This window comes from Atractosteus spatula, chromosome 7 (genome assembly GCF_055471065.1).
Source record: "Atractosteus spatula isolate fAtrSpa1 chromosome 7, fAtrSpa1.hap1, whole genome shotgun sequence".
Classification (NCBI taxonomy): Eukaryota; Metazoa; Chordata; class Actinopteri; order Semionotiformes; family Lepisosteidae; genus Atractosteus; species Atractosteus spatula.
The window spans coordinates 42,963,907-42,983,796 of record NC_142712.1 but is presented as its reverse complement, the minus strand read 5'-3'; the positions used below and the strand labels follow the sequence as shown (position 1 = coordinate 42,983,796).

Below are 19,890 nucleotides of genomic sequence, written 5' to 3'. Positions count from 1 at the left end.
TTCGCTAGACATGGAGTTCAATTGTTGTCTCATCAGACCAGAGAATCTTTTTCCTCATGCTCTCAGAGCTCTTTAGGTGCCGTTTGCCAAACTCTATGTGGGTCATCATATGCCTTTTGCTCAGGAGTGGCTTCCGTCTAGCCACTCTGCCATAGAGACCTGATTGATGGAGTGCTGCAGAGATGGTTGTCCTTCCGGCAGGTTCTCCCATCTTTACACTGGAACTCTGAAGCTCTGTTAGAGTGGCCATTGGGTTCTTGGTCACCTCCCTGACTAAGGCCCTTCTTGCCCAGATACTCAACTTGGCTGGACAATCAGGTCTAGGAAGAGTCTTGGTGGTACCAAACTTCTTCCATTTGACGATGGTGGAGGCCACTGTGCTCCTGGGAACCTTCAATGTATTGCCAATTTTTTTATACCCTTTTCAAGATCTGTGCATTGATACAATCCTATCTCAGAGGTCTGCAGAGAGTTCCTTGGACTTCATGGCTTGGTTTTTACTCTGCCATGCACTGAGAACTGTGAGAATGCAGGTGTGTGCCATTCTAAATCATGTCCAATCAAGTGAATTTGCAACAGGTGAACTACAATCAAGTTCTAGAGACGTCTCAAAGATGATCAATGGAAATAGGATGCAAATGAGCTCAATCTGGACTGTCATAGTAAAGGGTCTGAATACTTATGTAAATGAGAGATTTCAGTTTTCTATTTTTAATAAATTGGCAAAAATTCCTACAAACATGTTTTCACTTTGTCATTATGGGGTATTATGTGTCAATCATTGGCAAAAAAAGAATCAATTCAATCTGTTTTGAAATAAGTCTACAACACAACAAAGGGTGGAAAAAGTGGAGAGGTCTGAATACTTTCTGAAGGCACTGTACTGTACGTGTGTTCTACAGTGGGAATTTAGTACCAGTTATGTTGCCCGAATCCAAAATGAGCTGGTTAAAAGCTATCAGTGAACTGTTTGCTTCATAATTACACCAGTCCAGTACTTTTTAACTGTTTAGGGATCCAGAAGGAGCAGAGCAGTGGCCGAGCTATTCCACTGGTTATGGGGCCTTTTGAGAACTGTGTGAGCACAGAGCTCTCAGCCAGCTTTGGTTCCTGATGTGGAAACTCCGAACATGCAGCCCCAAAGACTGGCCGTGTGCCTCCCTATCGCAGGGAGCTGGGCTATGCCATCCGTCCTTCGGAGGTGGTCTTCCTGGCTCCCCCGGCCCGCCTGCCTGACTTCGAGCAGCTTCTGACTTCAGAACTGGGCAGAGCCAAGCCGCGGCAGGCTGTCCTACTGTCCTGCGGAGACTCGGCGCTGCTGCCGTCTAGCTTGTTTGTTTTGCCCTGGTGAAGAGAACAGCAAAGCTCCATCTCCCCCCCCCCCCCCCCGAGACAGGGACCGGCCCAGCAATGGCAAGGCGCCAGGGCTGCTGGTTCTGGAGAATCGGGCCGGGCTGTGGAGGAGAAGGGGACACTTTAACGAGCCTGGTCTGGTTCCGATGACGAAGCCAGAAACTGCAAAGGCACTTATTTTCTCCTGTCCACCGATGCGTTAGTCTGCATTACTGCAGATACATGATTATCACCACTGAAAAGGTCACGGTTCTTCCGGGAGGGGGCTGCTGGTTGTCTGGAGGTGTTCCCAGGGCCCGGAGCAGGGAACAATGGGGCTACATTAACAGCGCTGAAAGGATATGTGTCAGTTTTCCCAGCTGACTGCTCTGTTGAGACGCTGCAGTGAATGTAAGATTAAGCCAGGGGCGCAGACGCTGACTGTGGGCGCTGAAAAGGGCCTTTCTCCCTGACAGCAGGCCTCAGGAACTGGCTGAACACTTCCTGCCGATGCCAATCGCAGTGGAAGAGCGAATCTGAAACTTCGTCTGCGCCCCCCCCCTCCAGGCCATTGTGCAGTGTGGGAGCCCCTTTCAGTGTTGTTTGCATACTTCAGGGAGCCTGGCCTGGCCCTCGAACCCTCGCCATGGCAACACCGAGATCCATTCTTCACTGCTTGCCAGCAAATCCCAGCCCCTCCCCCCCAAAAAACCCCACTCTTTCCCCCCCCCCCACTCACAAAAACACAAGACAAACATTGTCTTAGTGCTGGAGCTCTCTCAAGGGAAACAAGCAAGGCTCCTATTCATGGGCGGAAGAAGAGCTGCCCCAGGACTGTGGGACTTTCAGGACCTATTACTCCGCCCTGAGTGAGCTCTGTACAAAGGGGTCCTGTGTGAAACCCAGACAACAGCAGGGTGGGGTAGGGCCAGGTGAGACAGCCCCAGAGAGAGACAACAGCAGGGCGGGGTAGGGCCAGGTGAGACAGCCCGAGAGAGACAGCAGGGTGGGGTAGGGCCAGGTGAGACAGTCCGAGAGAGACAACAGCAGGGGGGGGTAGGGCCAGGTGAGACAGCCCCAGAGAGAGACAACAGCAGGGCGGGGTAGGGACAGGTGAGACAGCCCGAGAGAGACAGCAGGGCGGGGTAGGGACAGGTGAGACAGCCCGTGAGAGACAACAGCAGGGCGGGGTAGGGCCAGGTGAGACAGCCCGAGAGAGACAACAGCAGAGGTGTTTGGAGCACAGGGATTTCAGAGAGAAGTGGAGGCGAGGAATTGGGTAGCAAACGCAGGGGGCTGAGTGTGGCCTCTCCTGTACAGTATAGAAGGGGAAGATGCCCTGACTGGACACTGCACTTTCTTACCTGCTCGTGCTCTTGGGCTGTTGGCTGTCCAGTTCAGCCGGCTGCTGTGCTGGTGCCGGGAGAGGGGCAGGAGTGACAGTGACCCTCAGCTGGCCCTGTGGCAACAGACAGCAGGAGGCTCTGCAGGAGAGCTGGCTGAATATTAGCAGTTCAGTGTCTGTGCTGCAGTGTGGCTGGTTTGAGTAACATGACCTCACTGAGGAAGACTTTACACCACAGCATGGGCTCCAGACCACAGACCACGGTATGGGCTTCGCTGACCTGAGTTAGGGCTCCAGACCACAGTGTGGGCTCCAGCGACCTAAACCAGTACTCCAGCCTGTTGTATATATTTATAAGTCTATATACAGATGTCTGCTAATAATTCTAACCAAGAACTTGATCACTTAATTGAACCAACTATTGCCCCAGTCAGCTCAGCTTCCCATGGACTTTAGCCAGTAATTTAGTGAGCAAGGGATCCTCGGAGCAGACCTGGAATGCTGGGATCCTGGGGTCTCTTGGGGTCCTACCTTAACTGTATTTCAATGAGAAGCAAAGCACATACAGTCACAAGTTGTTGTTTTTCACAGTTTGGATTTATGGATATGTTGAGAAAATATGAAGAAAATGTGGCTTTATTTTGTCCTGTTTTTGAGCAGGGAAGGAAATGGAGCAAACAGCCCATCTGGGAGCTGGACTGATAGTGACTGTTAACGAGCAGTAATGACAGTAATGAGTTTCTGAGCCCTGTAAAGAATAAGGGGTTGCAGGGTGTCAGTCTCCTCAGCTCACAGTTCCTTTCCCCAGGACAATAGAAGTCCCAGTTGCCTGGCAACAGGTCCAGAGTCTTTCGGGGTGCTTGCCCAGTCTCTCTGAGACGAGCGTGAATTTCAGAGAGGGGTAACCTAGCAACCCCGTTCTCGTCCCCAGGGGCTGATATTCAGAGAGAGGCCCCAGGATGGGGTGGGGGGACAATGCAGGCGCTGTGAAAGCAGTTCCCTGGCTGGAGCAGACAGGGCTCTGTGGGTGTACAACCATCTGAGCGGCGCACTGAGAGGCAATTCACAGCGTCCTGGACAAGACCTAATACCTGAGCGCTCGCTCTGCAGTCTGGTGTGTCCTTCCCTCTGAATTCCCAGCAGCCCCTGGGCGCCTGTATACATTGACGCAACACGGGCCAAGTACCAGGTGTCCCTGTTAATAACATCGCTCAAACTATTAGCTAGGCTGCAGCAAGAATTCATAAGAAAAACAAAAGGAACTTTTGTTTAAACATATTTTTCTGAGTGTGTACTCCTACAGTATTTAAATACCAATATGCAACCCACAAATACTTCATTGAGAACATGTGAGGAGAGGATTGAAAGAACTTTTAATTGTCACAGTTATAGCTGTTGTATCGTCTGACAGAAAGGCTTTTCATCCCCGTATCCCAATTTTCAGAGAAATGTAAAAAAGAGAGAGGAGCAGCCGTAATACCTAGCATGTTGTTAAACTGCAAAATATATTTACAACAAAAACTTACCGATTCACAAAATTAAACCCCACTCCCCTTACAACACATACCAACACATAACCAGCTCCCGTAGAAAATGGAAAAGAAAAATATATATCTTTTGCTACTTTTATATCGAGTTCTAATCTACGTAGTGCTTAGTTGAAATAAAAGGAAGACAGAAATGTTAACAAAATCCAAAGCCTTTCAAGGTAAATACAGTATTATCACAATCTCCTGTTGGGTCTGGTCTGGCCTGGCATCTCCAGCCCAGAGCTGCAGCTGAGACATTAAGCACACACCGCCCTCTGCGAACTGTGTGGCTATCTCGTACGGGGGTGAGGCAGGAACATACCCCGTATTTGGAGACTTTGTACAAAATGCCATGGGGCACAAATTTCAGCAGATTTAAAATGCAAGGCAGTTCAAGATATTTCCCAGACTTTAAAAGTTGGTGGGCAAGTGTGGAACCTCAGGCGCCATGGCTGTCCCCGGGGTGGGGCGAGGAGAGCAGGAAGCACGATCGGAACAAACTCAGTGCCCGCGGGTGCTGTCTGGGCTGTGGCGTTGCTTGCTGACCTGGGCCTGCTGCTGTCAATATATCCAAAGAGGTGCACCTGGGAGCTGGTTTTGACTGCAGGCTTCACGCTGGAGCAGCTGGGCAGAGGCACAGTTTATCACCAGTCAAACGGACGAATGATAAAGAGCCTGCAGCTAAAACAAAAGGTACAATTCCAGGATTCCTCCTGCTGGGGTGGGTGTGTCGGTGTTTGCTGAGCACTTACAGTTTGTTTGGCCTGGGAAGGTGGGGTGACCGGACCCCCCCGAGTGGACAGGCTGAGGCTGGGAAGTTCAGATGGTTCAGTCCAGTTGTGCTTCTTGTCTGGGCTGCACTACAGAATTGTGGGAAGTGGCACAAATGCTTAATGGCTATGTGTCAAGTACTGATTACAACAGCATCAAAAAGACAGAAGCCCTTGAAACAGGAGTTTAAAATCACTCAAGTTTCAGTTCTGCCTCTGTCTGGCCCTCTTCCGTTTTAGCTCTTTCTGGGTTATTAAAATAGCAAACTCTTCTTCTACAGACCCTGGTGGGTCCTGGTGGCGCCATATTTTTGAGAAGTGGGCAGTGGAAGAAGGAGAAACAGGTTCAGAGTGAAGAGGGCAATGAAACTGCCCCTACTCTCAAAACCGCTACTCTCCACCGCCAGCAGGGGGGACAGATTGGTGGCTGGGGAGATGGCAAACGAACGTTTCTGTCATAGCTCTTGGAGTGAGATGGTTGGAAATGACACAGTGGCCTTGCGGGGTCTCAGTGCGTGGCTCAGAAGCACACGTGTGTACTCAGGAAGACCGCACACGCAGCATCCTGAATCCTGACCAGACTGCTAACCCAAACCTCTGTCCATTTCCAGCCTTGTACCAGGCAGCTGTGCCCCCCCCCAATGAGTGTTCATGAGTTACTGTGGCACTGCCGTAAGGCCCTGTAGAAGCAGTCCACTCCGAACGGGCTGCACCACCGCTCTGCTCAGGATTGACAGCAGTGTGTTGAGTGGGGACTGAGCCCGCAGCTCTCAGCCCTGAGCAGCGCGCCCAGAAATTCATGCTGCAAGAAACAGTGGTGAAGCCAAGCAGGAGAGAGGGAGGTTAAGTCCGTGAGAAAGCTACAGGGAAGCCCCGTGCGCAGGTCCCAGCATGCCCAGGTGCACAGCGAGCGGCGTGGCGCGGCGGGCCTCAGCAGGGCGTGCCGAGCGCCAGCACCGAGGCGGTGTCCCTGGGCTTGTCGAAGAAGATGGAGGAGGACACCTCGGTGGTCTTGAGCTTGCCATCGCCGGGCCGGGCGGCGCCGCGCTCCGGCGGGCCGCAGTCCTCGCAGCAGCAGCAGCAGCAGTCCATGAAGGCCTGGCCCAGCGCCCTGCACAGGCACAGCAGCAGCACCGGCGTCACCGCCGACTTGACGAAGAGGAAGAACTGGTTGACCAAGGCCAGGAGGGCGGCGGTGTGCCGGGACACCTCGGAGGAGAGGTAGGCCAGCACGATGCTGCAGACGTTCTCGGGCAGCACGCAGGCGCCGTACACCACCGCCAGTGCCACCACCGTGCAGTTCAGCTGCCCGTCGCACGGCCCCCCCTTCCTGGGGGACCCCCGGCTCTCCTGCTTGCGGGCCGTGCCGCTGATGCGCCTGGTGATGAGCTGGCATGTCAGGGTGAACAGCATGGGCAGGCAGAAGTAGCAGCCGAAGTACCACCACATGCGGGCGTCGTGGTAGGTCAGCACCAGGGAGTAGACGGACTCCGGCAGGCTGGCGGAGGGCTTCATGGTGCACGAGTCGGCCAGCGCGCCCGTCACGGGGGAGGCGTCCTGGCTCAGCTGCCACAGCAGCAGCTCGGGCACGGCCAGGATCATGGAGCCCACCCAGATGACCGCCAGCTTGGCCAGGATGGACTGGCACTGCTCCACGGGCCGGGTCTTGGGCTGGGTGCTGGTGGCGGCGTGGAACCGGTCGATCCCCAGGGCGCACAGGCTGAAGGTGGTCACTCCCAGGGAGGTCATCTGGCGATGGAAGGAGGAAACCGTTTGAGAAAGCCAGAGCAGGCTTGCAGCAGGGTGGGAAAGGCAGGACAGCGCGGGGGCGCCTTAGACTCTCACTCATCTTCAAGCTACACCCCTCCCTCGAAGGAGACACGGCTTTGACCTCGATGCTTCACAGAGTGGAATTAGGAGCTGTGAGCAGCAGGCGGCGGGAGGAGTCCCGGACAGGGGTTCTCATCTCTGCCTTTCAGCAGCCTCACGTTTCATAAAGAAAGACCTGAGTTTCACCTCTGTGTCTCCCTGATAATTCAGCCAATGTAAAGGTATCCACGCAGCAACAGAAATCGTGCGTTTTGGTCCCCGTCCTGCCTATTATTACGAAAACGCCAATTGCCGTTTCCAAAACTCCTGGTTAATTGTTTTTTCTCATTTAACAGCACTTTCAAAAGACTGCACAAACTAGATTTGAATGTAGTGCCGCTGCAAATTGATCTACCTTTGGATCAAACCACGATGATTTGAGTAATTCACGGGTAAAATAAGAGTGTTGGAACACACGCCCGAGATGAGAGAAGTCAAAGGCAACGCGCCAGTGCAGCCATGACCCGGGCACTCACCTCGAGATACGGCACGGTCTTGCAGGACAGGTCTCCGAGGAGCCTCTTCTTGGTGATCTCGTTAAAGATGACCACGGGCAAGCAGAAGAACAGCACCAGGAAATCCCAAAACGCCAGGCTGGCTAAGATGCAGTTCCAGGCGCTCTTCATGTAGTAGTTGTGCCAGACGACGCACATCACCGCCAGGTTTCCCACGATGCCCACGGCGAAGACAATCAGCGACAGGAACATGACGGCGTAGGCGCTGTACGAGCTGTCCGTCACGGGGTACAGGGGGTTGTGGATACGGGTCGTCCCTTTCTCGGCGGAGGTGATGTTCCCGGAGACTTCGGCCTCCGGGGAGCCGTCCTTGAAGAGGTCTAAAGGCGTGCCCGCCCCGCTCACCGCCGGCCGAAAGGTGCTGGACAGCTGCTGGGTTTTAGGGGTGGTGAAGAAGTCATTGGGGTCGAAGGGGCGCGGGTTCCTGTAGCTGAAGGGGAACTGCTGATCCCGCTTTCTCGAGCTCCCATCCTTGGCGCCCCGCGGCACTCTCTTCCCGGCTCTCCCGAGGCTCGAGTCGGGCTGTACCGGGATGGATTCCCGCTTGTGCGAATCCTCTGGTATGTGAGCCGCCGGAGACGATCCATCCAGCGCGACAGGCGACACAGCACCTGCGAGCCCCTGTTCCTCAGGCTCTTCTCCCACGGGCGGCGCATCTGCACCCCACTTCTCAGCCACGTCCCTGGGCTCGGAAACGCCTGTCCAGAGCAGCAACATCAACGTTACCGTCGGAATCATTGTGTTTATTGGAGAAAATAAAGAGTCACCACAGGTAATACTCGGACGCAATCACTGCTATAAAAGACATTAAGGAAGATCGCAAGCTTCAGGACAGCATGGATTCGTCTTTTAAAAAAAAAGGCACGCGTCTTCCCCGGGAGAGATGCTGCTGCTGGATTATTTTCTCCTGGTGTCCATCCTCTGTCCCGACTGCGCCGCAGTCATCAGCGCGCGTGACTGGCTCCCCTTCTTTAAAAGAAACAAGGGGGCGTAGAAAAAGCCCGTGAACTCTCATCAGCCAAAAACCCGAGAAAAAGAAGAAAGTTCGTACAGCATCTGGGCCACCTTGTGGACGAACAATAACACTTGCATTTGTTGATGTGCGTTGCGTTTCCAGCGCTACTCTTGTTATATTAACTAATGTCACATCAAGTTTGTTGACCTTTACCTTTGCGGATCTAATCCACAAGTGTCAGTGAGGTACAGACGACCTCTGACCCCCCCAAAGTGAGACACCCCAAGACCCAAGGAGCTCCGGCCCACTGCAGACGTTGGGGACACAAATGTCCCATGTCCCACTGGTTTTTTGCTAGTCTGTGATTCTAATATTCACAATCTCTTGCATTCTGTAGCTCTTTATATCGTGCTTGTCGTGTAGAGGAGAACCCGCGGATGTGCTGCCCCACAGGGCCGGCGCCAGGGGAAAAATCTGTAGGGGGGCGGTGATATTTCGGTTGAAACGGAGCCGTTGCAACTACCCAAGTGAAATCTAGCAACCATGCCACTGATTAGTGCTTCATGATAGAAGATAACGACGAGCAATCTGGTATTTAGCGATGATGTACAGTTTCACGTTCATCAGCACTCTCGCGGTTATTATTGCCTGGAGCGACAAAAGACCATATGAGCTCAGTTTTGCAGCGACATCGACGGTTACGAGGTTCTGAATCGTTAAGAAACAATAGTTGTAAAACCAACAGAAAGCACAAACTTCTATAACTACAACCCTAGTTATATGACGATTGTACGTATAAGGATAAACTACTGCAAGAAATCGGTCACCCTGAACAAAGAAGATCGTAATAATGTTGACACTATGTAATATGTGCCGTTCCTGGACGAACAGCCCTCCTGCACATGAATCAGTCCGATGTAGTAACTGTGAATTCGGGCTGAGTGTAGTTATCTGACCATTGACAAAGTACAACTATTTTTAGGGCGCAAGTTAAGTAAGCGAAACTGTACAAAAATCAGTTTTGTCCACAACTGAGGGGGGACAGTTCAGTTGAGGGGCCCAGCAGCCCAGCCCAAGACGAGCAAAAACAGACATCAGAATAAACTCAAAATTAAAATAAGTACAGCAATACAAAATAAAAAGAGGTGTGTGCAAAATATGCTCATAGTCACTGTTAACAATAAAATGTGTGCAAATTGCGCATAGGTATATGCAGATTGAAAGTACCACAGTATATTAATGCAGTGTCCAAAAAGCACACGAGTGCAACATGCTTTCCATAGATGAGCACATGAAGGGCTAGCAGTCCTAGCCTAGGGCAGTGTTAGACACCCCGAAGGACCTGCGGAAACGTTCCCTTGATCACCGCAGCTGGAACAGTGTGTTACTAAATGGCCGAATGGGTGTTGCTTTGGATAAAAGCATCAGTCAACCAAGCTAGCAAACGTTTTATTCACAAGCTGAACTAAGAAGGTGAGACGGTTTATACGTGAGAAAGGATGCCCTTGTGCGCAGTTTTATTTTTGTCCCTCGCAAGGGCTTCAGGAAACAGCTGCCCGTCTTGTTCGAGACACCTACAACCCTTTGTGGAAAGTGTTGTTTTCAGTCCTAAAGGTACGTCCAACTAGTTTTAATCCTGGGTCCTGAAACTGCCAGCCCACTTCTAGGACTTAGAATACTTGTATCACAAGATAAAGATGCTATAACCTGTGTCTGGCCTTTCAGACCAAAAATGAATTCTGTTCGTTTTTAACTCTTTCAATTCGCTCCTTACAACCCAACAAAAACTATATTTTTGTAACATAAAATCTTTCTTGGATCCTCCAGCAGCCGGGGATACTGTTGGCAGAGCGCGGCACCCGGAATTGCTGGGCGCGTTCACCTGCGCTGGGCGCGTTCACCTGCACTGTCACGCACCCGCGCCATCATCCCGGCTTTCCCCGCGAGTGCACTGACACAGACAGGGCAGCAGGTGGAGGCAAAGGGTCGCTACGGTTTCCACACTGGGAAGTGATTAAGGATTTATCGAGGCAACCAGTGTCGCCAGTGCTGTGGATACTGAGTGGGTCGATGTGAGCTCTCTCTGCGTAATTCTTGTGGGTTTATTCAAACATTGCACACACCCTTGCTGTGATGCCCTTTCAGTTGGTCCCTATATTTTAAATTTATTTTGATACCTTTTTGAGAATGTTTTAATAATGTTTTTTGTTGATAAAATACCTAGAACCTATACCGGCATTTAGAAATTGGGAACAGGAGGTGTTTCTTACACAAAGGGTTGTGGGAGTGTGGAACAAGCCACTCAGACATGTAGCTGAAACTGACACCCCTGGCTACACAAAAGATCATTTGTTTCTGGATGTTGTGTTCCAGTTGCATATACAGTATGTGTTGCACCATCTTTCACAGTTTTCAGCCTTTATTGCCTTGTGGCCTGAAATCAAAAGGGTATATATTCACATCAGAGTGAAGAGATTGACACACATTCAAGTGAGTGCGTCCTTCTTCCATTATTCTGGTCTCACATGCCCAGCCGGTCATAAAACGAAAGACCTCCATATCAGTCATCTGTAAACCACAGAGGAACCTCTCACGTCTTAAATTAAATTCACTCTGAACACAAGAGTAAACAGTACGTGACTCCTCCTCGTGTGCCAGGGCGGCAGTGATGTCATCCCAGCGGTTGTGCAACTCTAGCAGGTCTGATTCCTTGCCAGACCGGTGCAGCAGGAGGGCCATCAGTTGCTATGAACAGAATCAGGAGACGTCCTGGGACCCGAGCTCGGGTGTGTCTCAGTCCCAGGGGTCTGGCCTGTTACAGAAGGTGCTGTTTTTAAACACTGTTCTATTATTAAACATGGCTCTTGAGTCAAACTCAGCCCCCCGTCTCCATTCGGGCTTTTAGCAGTCAGGGGCTCTGGTCTTAGAACTGGAAGGTTGTGGGTTCGATTCCAGCGTGTGACCACCCTGGGAGAGCTCCTTCACTCAGAGTGCTCCAGCTGGGAATGCCCGTCAAAACATTTTCCGAAGTTCCGCAGGGGGGTTTCAGAGGAATCTGAAAGCAAGGTTGTAACACCTGTGCACTGAAGCCAGAGGTTTAGACTCCTTGGGAAGATGCCCGTCTGTAGAAGTGTGATCCTGGGGTCTCCCAGTTGTAGCAGACAGACACGTCTCAATGAATTCCTTTACTCCCGCGGACCCGTTTTCCACAGATTTCCCCCCCCCGTCTGCGATGCTGGTTCTAGTACAGCAATCTGTCGACCGGGCTGCAGCTCTCATACAGGGCCGCAAGGGGTCAGCAAAGAACGAAGCTGGAAGTGACGAGGACTTCGAACACCTGTACTGTGGTTTAGGAGGTCAGGGTAAGTCTAGCTTGGCATGAGCGCGAGAAACATAACTGTTTTACGTTGTTATTGTTCTTGCTCTTGCTTTTTTGCCCTATCATTACGTGAAAAGCAGTACTTTATATGTTTCTTGTTTATGTCAAATTTTCCTTTACGACGACTATAGGCACTTTGTTAGCTTGTCTTAAGAATGAACTCGACCTCTCTGTCGCATCCTGGACCAGGGGCCAGTGCGTCTGCAAGCTTTCATTTCAACCGAGCCTCCTCTAAAAAAGAGCTAAATCCGCTCACTGTCCAGCTCTTCAGAATAAAAAAATAAATCTGTAGACACACGAGCCCTCCAGGACCTGAACCGGACAGCCCCGGTGTTTATAATTTTAAAGCTCTTATTCATCCGCTACAGAAAAGTATTTGTACAGTTGCCAGAAAAGGCTATTTCAACATTAGATTAGGCTTTAATTAAATACCTAACGAGGTGGGAATGCCGTCAGACTCCTTCCACTGTTCTTGTATTACATAAAATTGGCACTACGCGACACGAATCGGCTTTGTTTTCCTTAACTCTACCCCGGCTTTGTCCTCGCTTCCCGCTCTCAGTCCAGCCGGTCCGACCGGCTGCTGTGATGAGTTATATAACCGCCTGCAGCCCTGCGCGCATTCCTCGGCTCGTGGCCGCATTTTCCATTTCATGTTTATAGTCTCAGCTGTAATGGCAAAACACGTGAAAGAAAAAAAATATTCCTCTGAGGGGCTTGTCCGTCCAGTGAGGCAAGCGGAAGCTTTAGTGTTTTTGTAAATATGAGCCCTAGTTGAACATCTTCCCGCCCGACAAGGGCTTGGTGCTTACGGACACTCGAGTAAACACAGTCACATGTCGGAGTAAATAATTCACCATTACATGGTCCTTTACATGTGTATCCATACATAAGCGATAGAATTCCCGTGTGTAAAAATTGTTGTGTCTCAGTATTAGCGCACTGACGAAGTCCAAGGGGCACTCCGAGGGGGGTTGTTATTGCTGGTGTTGCCGGCTGTTGAGTCAGATGATGTCGATTTAGTTATTTTGGGGGGAAATGGTTCCCTCTCACAATTTGCGACTGCAGTCCTGGGGCAAGTAGCCCTGCAGGTGTGACCGGCGGGGTGGAGCGGCGGGCTCGTGGGTGCGAAGCTAGGTCTCTGGCATAACACAACAGGGAATCAGCCACATGAGCTAAAGGAGACCTCCTTCAGCCCAGGCGGCTGAGGTCCCTGCTACACGCAGGGAGGGCGATGACGTCACTGTGTCCAAACTAGCTCCGCTACACCGGGTCTTACCTCTTTGGGGACAGACACCCCAAATCCTCTCAGTTTCCTTAGAATGGCCGTTTCTCACCGTGGGCTTTTCTCAGCCCTGGGGGCAGCAGGACAGCAGTGCGGAGTGCAGTGGAGCTGTCCGCAGGCCTGAAGTGACGGGGTACGAAGCACGTGAGAGCGTGGCAGGGCAGAACACACTCAAGGCAAGTCAGTCCAGCAGTGCAGTGCGCGTTTGCCACAGCTGACTGTTGAACCACTTCAGTGAGGATGTGCCAGGTTCTGCCAGGAGCACCGAGCAACAATGGGCCTGGGGAGGAAAGACCATGAATCTCCTGCAGATCACAAGCTTGATAAGCGGCAGGGAGAGAGATCTGCTGTTATCTTTGGCCTGGGAAGCTTTCCTGCTGGAAGAGCCTATGGATTTTAGACACCTCCTGTGACCATGAGGCCTGAGCAGCTATCCTCTGGGAATATCCGGCATGCTCCAGGGCTGAAGGCTTGACTCTCCTGTCGGCAAGCAAAAATTAATTCCACTTGAGATAGGAGCTCAGCCGAAAGTGCTGGAGTTCAATGAGTTTCTCAGGGACCTAATCTGATCAGCTGATTAAAAAAAAAATGTCCTGGAAGGAAGGTGGCTGGCAAGCTGAACCAGTTCTCTTGGTTTTCCAGTAAAGCTCTGGTCCTCATTCCTGAGATACTGAAGCATCTCCCCACAGGTGGCAAGAAGTAGGCGGCAGGTTTTCAGTAACCAGAAGAGCGACTGCTGCACGGCAGCATACCAGGCGCCCTGGAGAGCAGCAGTCAGGCAGGGACTGGACTCTACGGCCACACCCCATAAGGGCACCGCTTGTGGCATCTTGATACCCGATTGCACTGCCATCATCACTAGGTTTCAGAGTTCAAGGTGTCTGAACTGAGAGCGCTGGTCCAGGGAATGCCCGGTACTGTGCCATCACTGAGGTTGGGCATCATCACTTCCTCATGCGTTAGGAGGTGCTCAGAAGCGAAGAACCCACCTGGGGCGAGAGACTGAGCTGCGTTCTCACAGCTCTTGGCCACAACACGCCTGCAGGAAAGTGTTTTTGAAACGCAGGGCTGAGTGTGGAGAAAATAGGTCATAAAAGTCTAATAAAATATGTGGCTCAATTAAAGGGATCAATTAGGTTTGGTAATTAAGAGTCTAGCTGGACCAAAACCCAGAGGAAACAGGTTTTCCAGCAACAAAAATGTGAAAGATCCAGAGCACCCTTAAGAGGAGGGATTATGATCGTGACAGGGTCTTCTCCTGGAAATCTTTCCTTGTTCCCGGAAACCCAGAAGCAGCCAGCTCACATGATAGAGTTCCGGGTATGGAATCATCTCTGCATGTGTTCTGGGCTTCAGGGGTGCCCACGTGGAGAAGCAGGTGCCAGCTGGCCCCATGCTGGCCTGCCCGCTGAGTTTCACTCCTTCACCATCTGCTGACCCCTTCTAGCACGGGGGTCCTCTACAGCACAAGAGGGGGCGCTGAGCCACAGCGGGTGTGTGCCAGCCTGCCAGCTGAAGGAGAGCTGGTTAGCGCCTCTCGCTCGAGTTTCACCAAATCAGTTTGTTCCATTGGGGGGGAATGTTTTGGCTCTGGTGTGGTTTTTACAGGAACCCCCAAGAGTTAAACTCTGAGCAGACGTCTGGATTCGAGTTTCAACTTCTACTTAAATGCAGGTCTGTGCTCAGGAGCCCCGGGAAGACCCTTTCCACAGCGCCCTCTCTTGGGAACTGTACCCCATTGGCGCAGCAGCCAGCTCACATTAGGAAAGGAGGGCTCTGGGAATAACGCAAAGAGAAAAGAGGGGAGATTTATTTTCAACCATCTTTGTGAGTTTGACAGGTGATGACAGCCTGCATTTGGAGCAGGGAGGTGTGTTCCTTGTCCAGGGGGCACAGTTTTGGTGTAGTGCTCTGAAAATCGCCTGAGCTGAGTGTAGTGTGTTACACCCTGCTTTCTGATCTCACAACTCCCCTCTCTTTGTCTCAAGCTGCTGCTTACTGGCACAAGGAAACTCGCTTCTGTGAATCCTGCCTCCACAAAGGCATGTCCCTAGGGCTCATAGGTTTAGGAGTGGCCCTGTCGGATGTGCTAATAGTTTATTTTTAATTTTATAATAAAATATATTTTTTTATTTTAAAGAAAGTCTTTTGACTTATTTAAAATCTTTCCAGATTTGATTTTTGGCATGTCATTAGAACCAAGCTAGGGGTGGCACGGTGGTGCAGTGGTTAGCATTGCTAGAGTGGTATCTGTGTGGAGTTTGTCTGTTCTCCCCTGCCCTTGTTCAGTGGGTTTCCTCTCATAGTCCGATAACACACTGGTAGGTTAATTGGTTACTGGGAAAACTGGGCCTGGTGTGAGTGTGTGTGTGTCTGTGTTTATGCATGATGGACTACGTTGGACTAGTGCCCTGTCCAGGGTGTACCCCACCTTGTGCCTGTTGTTTGTGGAGACAGGGTCTGACACCCCTGTAACACTGAGTTAGCAGAGGCATTTAGATAATGGATGGATAGATTGATTAGAACCGAGCTGCGTTTTATTTACGTAAACCTGCGAACTGACCTGCGTGCTGCTGGTGAAGCCCGCCATGAAGGCTGCGCCACTTCCGGTTCTTTATTAGCTACAGCGAGAAACACACAGTGTATTGGTCACTTTGTTCACTGTGGGCTTCAACTAGAAACAGTGTCTCATACAGACAACAAGGGAAATGAATGGGCAGCTCACAGACTGAATTCGTCGAGAAGTGTTCAGTGTCTAAACACTGTGAGTGTTAATACGTCTGTGACTGCCAGCATAACTGAACCACAACGAATCCTACGGAGAATTAAGAGTAAAAAGCTTTGGTCCAGAGATTATTTCTTTGAAGATTCTCGACATTCGTCTATGGGTAGAATATTGAAAATATATTCCGAAATACAGAGACAATGTCCCTGAGGCCTGCTTGTACATATGTGGACCGTACAAAGTTTGTACTGTAAATCCGTATCACTCTCAACAGAGCCGTTCTGTCGAGCTCCTTGATAGAACGTGAGAAAAATGACCCCCGATCAACGGAGAAGGAGGAAAATGTAAAGCGTTAGCATTATTAACGACTGAGACTTGCTTCATAAGTCCTAGGATTTTGATGGTTCTCCAGAAGACAAGAAGAAAGGTGCTTTGAGAGTGTGTGTAAATAACGTTTTTAATCAGTTGTTCAGTGATTTCAGATCTTTTTCCTCATTAATGTCACCGCAAATTGAAGTTGATTTAGACTGATGTTAGGCTACGCGATTGCTGTAGCGGCGCTCTGACTTATTTCACCTCAGAGCGTGAAGGTGTTAGAAAACAAAAGTACAGCATTAAAATTCCGACAGCAATGTATAACAATTTAAACTGCTAATTCAATTATATGAAAGTGTGGCATAATTATCCGTGCAGCCTAACATACTGGTGTTCCGACATTTGTGGAGGTTTAAAAATGTGTGCGTAGTAAATTGGGGAGCAACATGCGAATTTGCCTGGGGGTTTACCTGGCTGTCTGATAACTGGGAGAACTGGAAAGACAAGTCTCACAGTGAAAGAGATTGAGCCTGTCAAATAATAACGATGTTCTTAAATGTCCAATAATGTCCACTTGTCCTTCATTTTCCAAGGTGCCGTTTCTTAAACTATAAAAGCGATTTTGTCTCTCCATACCATACCCCAGATGTTTCTTGGGAGAACGGCCCATTTAAGAGTGGCACAACCTGGAACCTGCATGGGGCAAATGCAGAATCGTTGCGTGTTTGGATATATTCACTCGGAGTCGGTCTGTAGGGGGCAGCAGAGTGCAGACAAGCTCATATCCTTGATGAGCACCGACTACTTAGTTCAGCCTCACGTTGCTCTGACATAGAGCAGTGGTTGCTCCTCTCCTATTCTCATTCTTTGGCTTGCTTTCCACCCATGCTCTTAATTACACAATTTGACTAATTATATGTTTAATGTAACCCTTTTCCTGTTAAAACCGTTAAGTCTTTGTAGATTTAAAGACACTTATAAAACCTGTTGGGTAATGAGCACTAGTTGTTCACGCAAGAGATAAGAAGACAGTGCCAAAGGTGATGATGGATATCAGAGGTATTACTGAAATATGGTTTCTGGGAACACTGTAAATTAATGCCTTTCACAACATGCCTCATTAGAAAGTTCTACAGCACAACATTATGTTTGCTTGTCCCTTATCCACTTGTGCACATAGTTTTAAGTAGTGTGCAGGGAAGATAAAATTAACCACTTCTCAGCAGCAGAAGTGTGTGCAGACGTTCTCATTAGAGCAAATGAAGGGTTCAAGCAAATAAAGGTCGTGCTGGAGTCCTGGTCACAAGGAATGCCTGCAGACTTCAGGGCCACATGTAGAAGAACCTGGGAGCCCTGTGCTACAGCCCTCTGTGTGCAGTTCAAGCAGCAGGACAGCAGGATTGAGGAGCCCGGTGCCATTACAGCAGGACTGGGGAGCCCTGTGCCACACCCCCCTGTCTGCAGTTCAGGCAGCAGGACTGGGGAGCCCTGTGCCACACCCCCCTGTCTGCAGTTCAGGCAGCAGGACTGGGGAGCCCTGTGCCACACCCCCCTGTCTGCAGTTCAGGCAGCAGGACTGGGGAGCCCTGTGCCACACCCCCCTGTCTGCAGTTCAGGCAGCAGGACTGGGGAGCCCTGTGCCACACCCCCCTGTCTGCAGTTCAGGCAGCAGGACTGGGGAGCCCTGTGCCACACCCCCCTGTCTGCAGTTCAGGCAGCAGGACTGGGGAGCCCTGTGCCACACCCCCCTGTCTGCAGTTCAGGCAGCAGGACTGGGGAGCCCTGTGCCACACCCCCCTGCGTGGGGTCTGTGGCGATTGGCGTCGGGACGCTGTCTGCAGGTCTGAGTCCGCCTGTGCCATCATCATCAACACGAGAGACGTGACCCTCAGCTGCAAGCACAGGGGGAATTGTTGAGCCCTTATTTGCACAGGCTCAAAAAAAAAAAAGACAATCGCTGAATCGATTTCTCGGAAAAGCGAGCCTGTTCCAGGGCTCCAAAGTCCACTGCCTGTGTTTGCCATTGTTCTCTTGGAGGGATTGTTTGCCGTTACTGGAACAGCGGCACAACAGTTTTATTTGATGGCCACCTGAGCAGTTTCACACAATACGGCGCTGTGCCCTGCCAGCCCTGGAAACTGTTCAGCATGGCACAAACATCAGACGCACGCTGCCCCCCCCGTGACACAGCGCAGACAACAGAGCTGTTCAAGAGGCCTGCTGAAAACAGACACCACACAAGCAAACAGGAGCCCACAGGCATCCAGACAGAGCTGCAGAGACACCTGCTTGCGTGACTGAGGGTGACAGGGAGCCTCTGTCGTTGGGAGAGGCTGGAAGACATTTCAAAAATACTTTGTCGCAAAATAATTAGACTTCGGAAAGGTTGTCTAATGATTTCTTGTTTAAGGGCTTTTTCAAAGATTTCTTTCTTGTGTGGCTATAAAACAAGAAAGCTTTCCATGTGTACCAGCGGGTGACATTTCAGTGTTAGTCAGCTCTCAGCTGGGCAATTACTCCTGCCAGGTGTCCCTCTGTGATTGGGATCATGTTTCAGAGGCTAGGTGTCACTATGAATGTTTTTTTTGTGTTTCACAGTTCTTATTTTTAACAAGAACTTTAAGAGACATAGACCGCAGGACAAATAAAGGTTTATTATATTTCTCTCGGCTGCCTTCGTTGAGTGTTTGATCCTTTCTCAGCGATACTAGACCGACGCATTGTGAAAACCCTAGACCTGCTGTGCCTGTGTTTCTCTAATCTCCACCCCATTAAGACTGGGTCATGCCAGGCTAGGCCTCTGCTCTCGTTAGTTCCGATCCAGGCTAGTGGTCTCCAAGATCTTGCTTGTCGGACCATTTTTAGTATCAGTGAGTATTCGATTGTGAGGGACGTGGCCTTTGAGCACAGCAAACACTGATGCAGCTGGAGGCTAATGACTTTAGAGCTGCTCACTGGTATGTGCTTATCGCTGTTTAAAAATCATGCCCTTGCCAGTTCCCTGAATATTACCAACACAAACATGTCAGCGAGGTCATGCCACATTAATCAGGAGGGACGCAGATTGAAAACCAGAGCGGGAGATTGTTCAACAGGTTTAAAAGTATGCCGGAGAGGAAAAAATGACAAACTAAATCTACTCGTAATTCCACTTGGAGAGGTATGCAAAGGCGGTTTATGTCCCAGAACCAGTGGTTTGATTTTTTGCCTAATGCATTAATCATTTGTGCCAAAAACAGCTTGCACAATTCATGCAAATCTAAAATCTTCCTGAACTGTGTAGACCACCTGTCCATCAGAAACGGAAAGCTACCCTCGCCCAGCTTAGATTGCACTTTCTTTTACTGTTGGATTTTGTTAAAAAACCTACCAGCCAGCGCTGTCCAACCTGGAAGGAGTTAACTGTAGTGTCACCCTGCTGGCACACACCTCTGTGAAATCAGAACCTCCTTCAGCCCTGTCATGGGTGAAACGGCGCTGTTGGGTCGTTTTGCAAAACATGTCTCGTTCAGAGCTGACCCCTCAGCCTGTGCAGTCCACTCCCCGACCAGAGTCTCCCCTGTTCCATCAGCCCTCACCTGCCTGCACACCTCTTTCCCGTTATTTCTTCCTTCTTAAGGAGTGTTGCTGTGGTTTGCGCCTGTGGTTTCAAAATTCTCTCTTTGTTCATAGTACTAACACTGTAAGCTGCGCTCAGTGAGTCTCTGTTAACAGTAATAACTTTGGAGGTTTTAATGTGTTTGTTAGAGCACCTGTCGCGGTGACTTTCAGTTTGGGATTTTTCTTTCATTACCTGTGAGGATCAGTTTTCAATCAGATCCACTGCTGTGCTGCAGTAACACCTCCGGTCCCTTCACCGGGAAATCGATCC

General features: G+C 50.4%; 1 protein-coding gene across 1 annotated transcript; it reads right to left on the bottom strand.

Annotated features, from left to right (window-relative positions):
• Positions 1 to 4,027: 4,027 nt before the first annotated feature.
• LOC148831065 (G protein-coupled receptor 37-like 1) lies at positions 4,028 to 8,315 on the bottom strand. Its single transcript, XM_088920375.1, has 2 exons — positions 7,322 to 8,315; positions 4,028 to 6,725 (listed from the first exon to the last, which is right to left on the bottom strand). The coding sequence occupies exons 1-2, from the start codon at positions 8,096 to 8,098 to the stop codon at positions 5,907 to 5,909; spliced, it is 1,596 nt and encodes a 531-aa protein (XP_088776501.1). The 5' UTR covers positions 8,099 to 8,315; the 3' UTR covers positions 4,028 to 5,906.
• Positions 8,316 to 19,890: the final 11,575 nt, after the last annotated feature.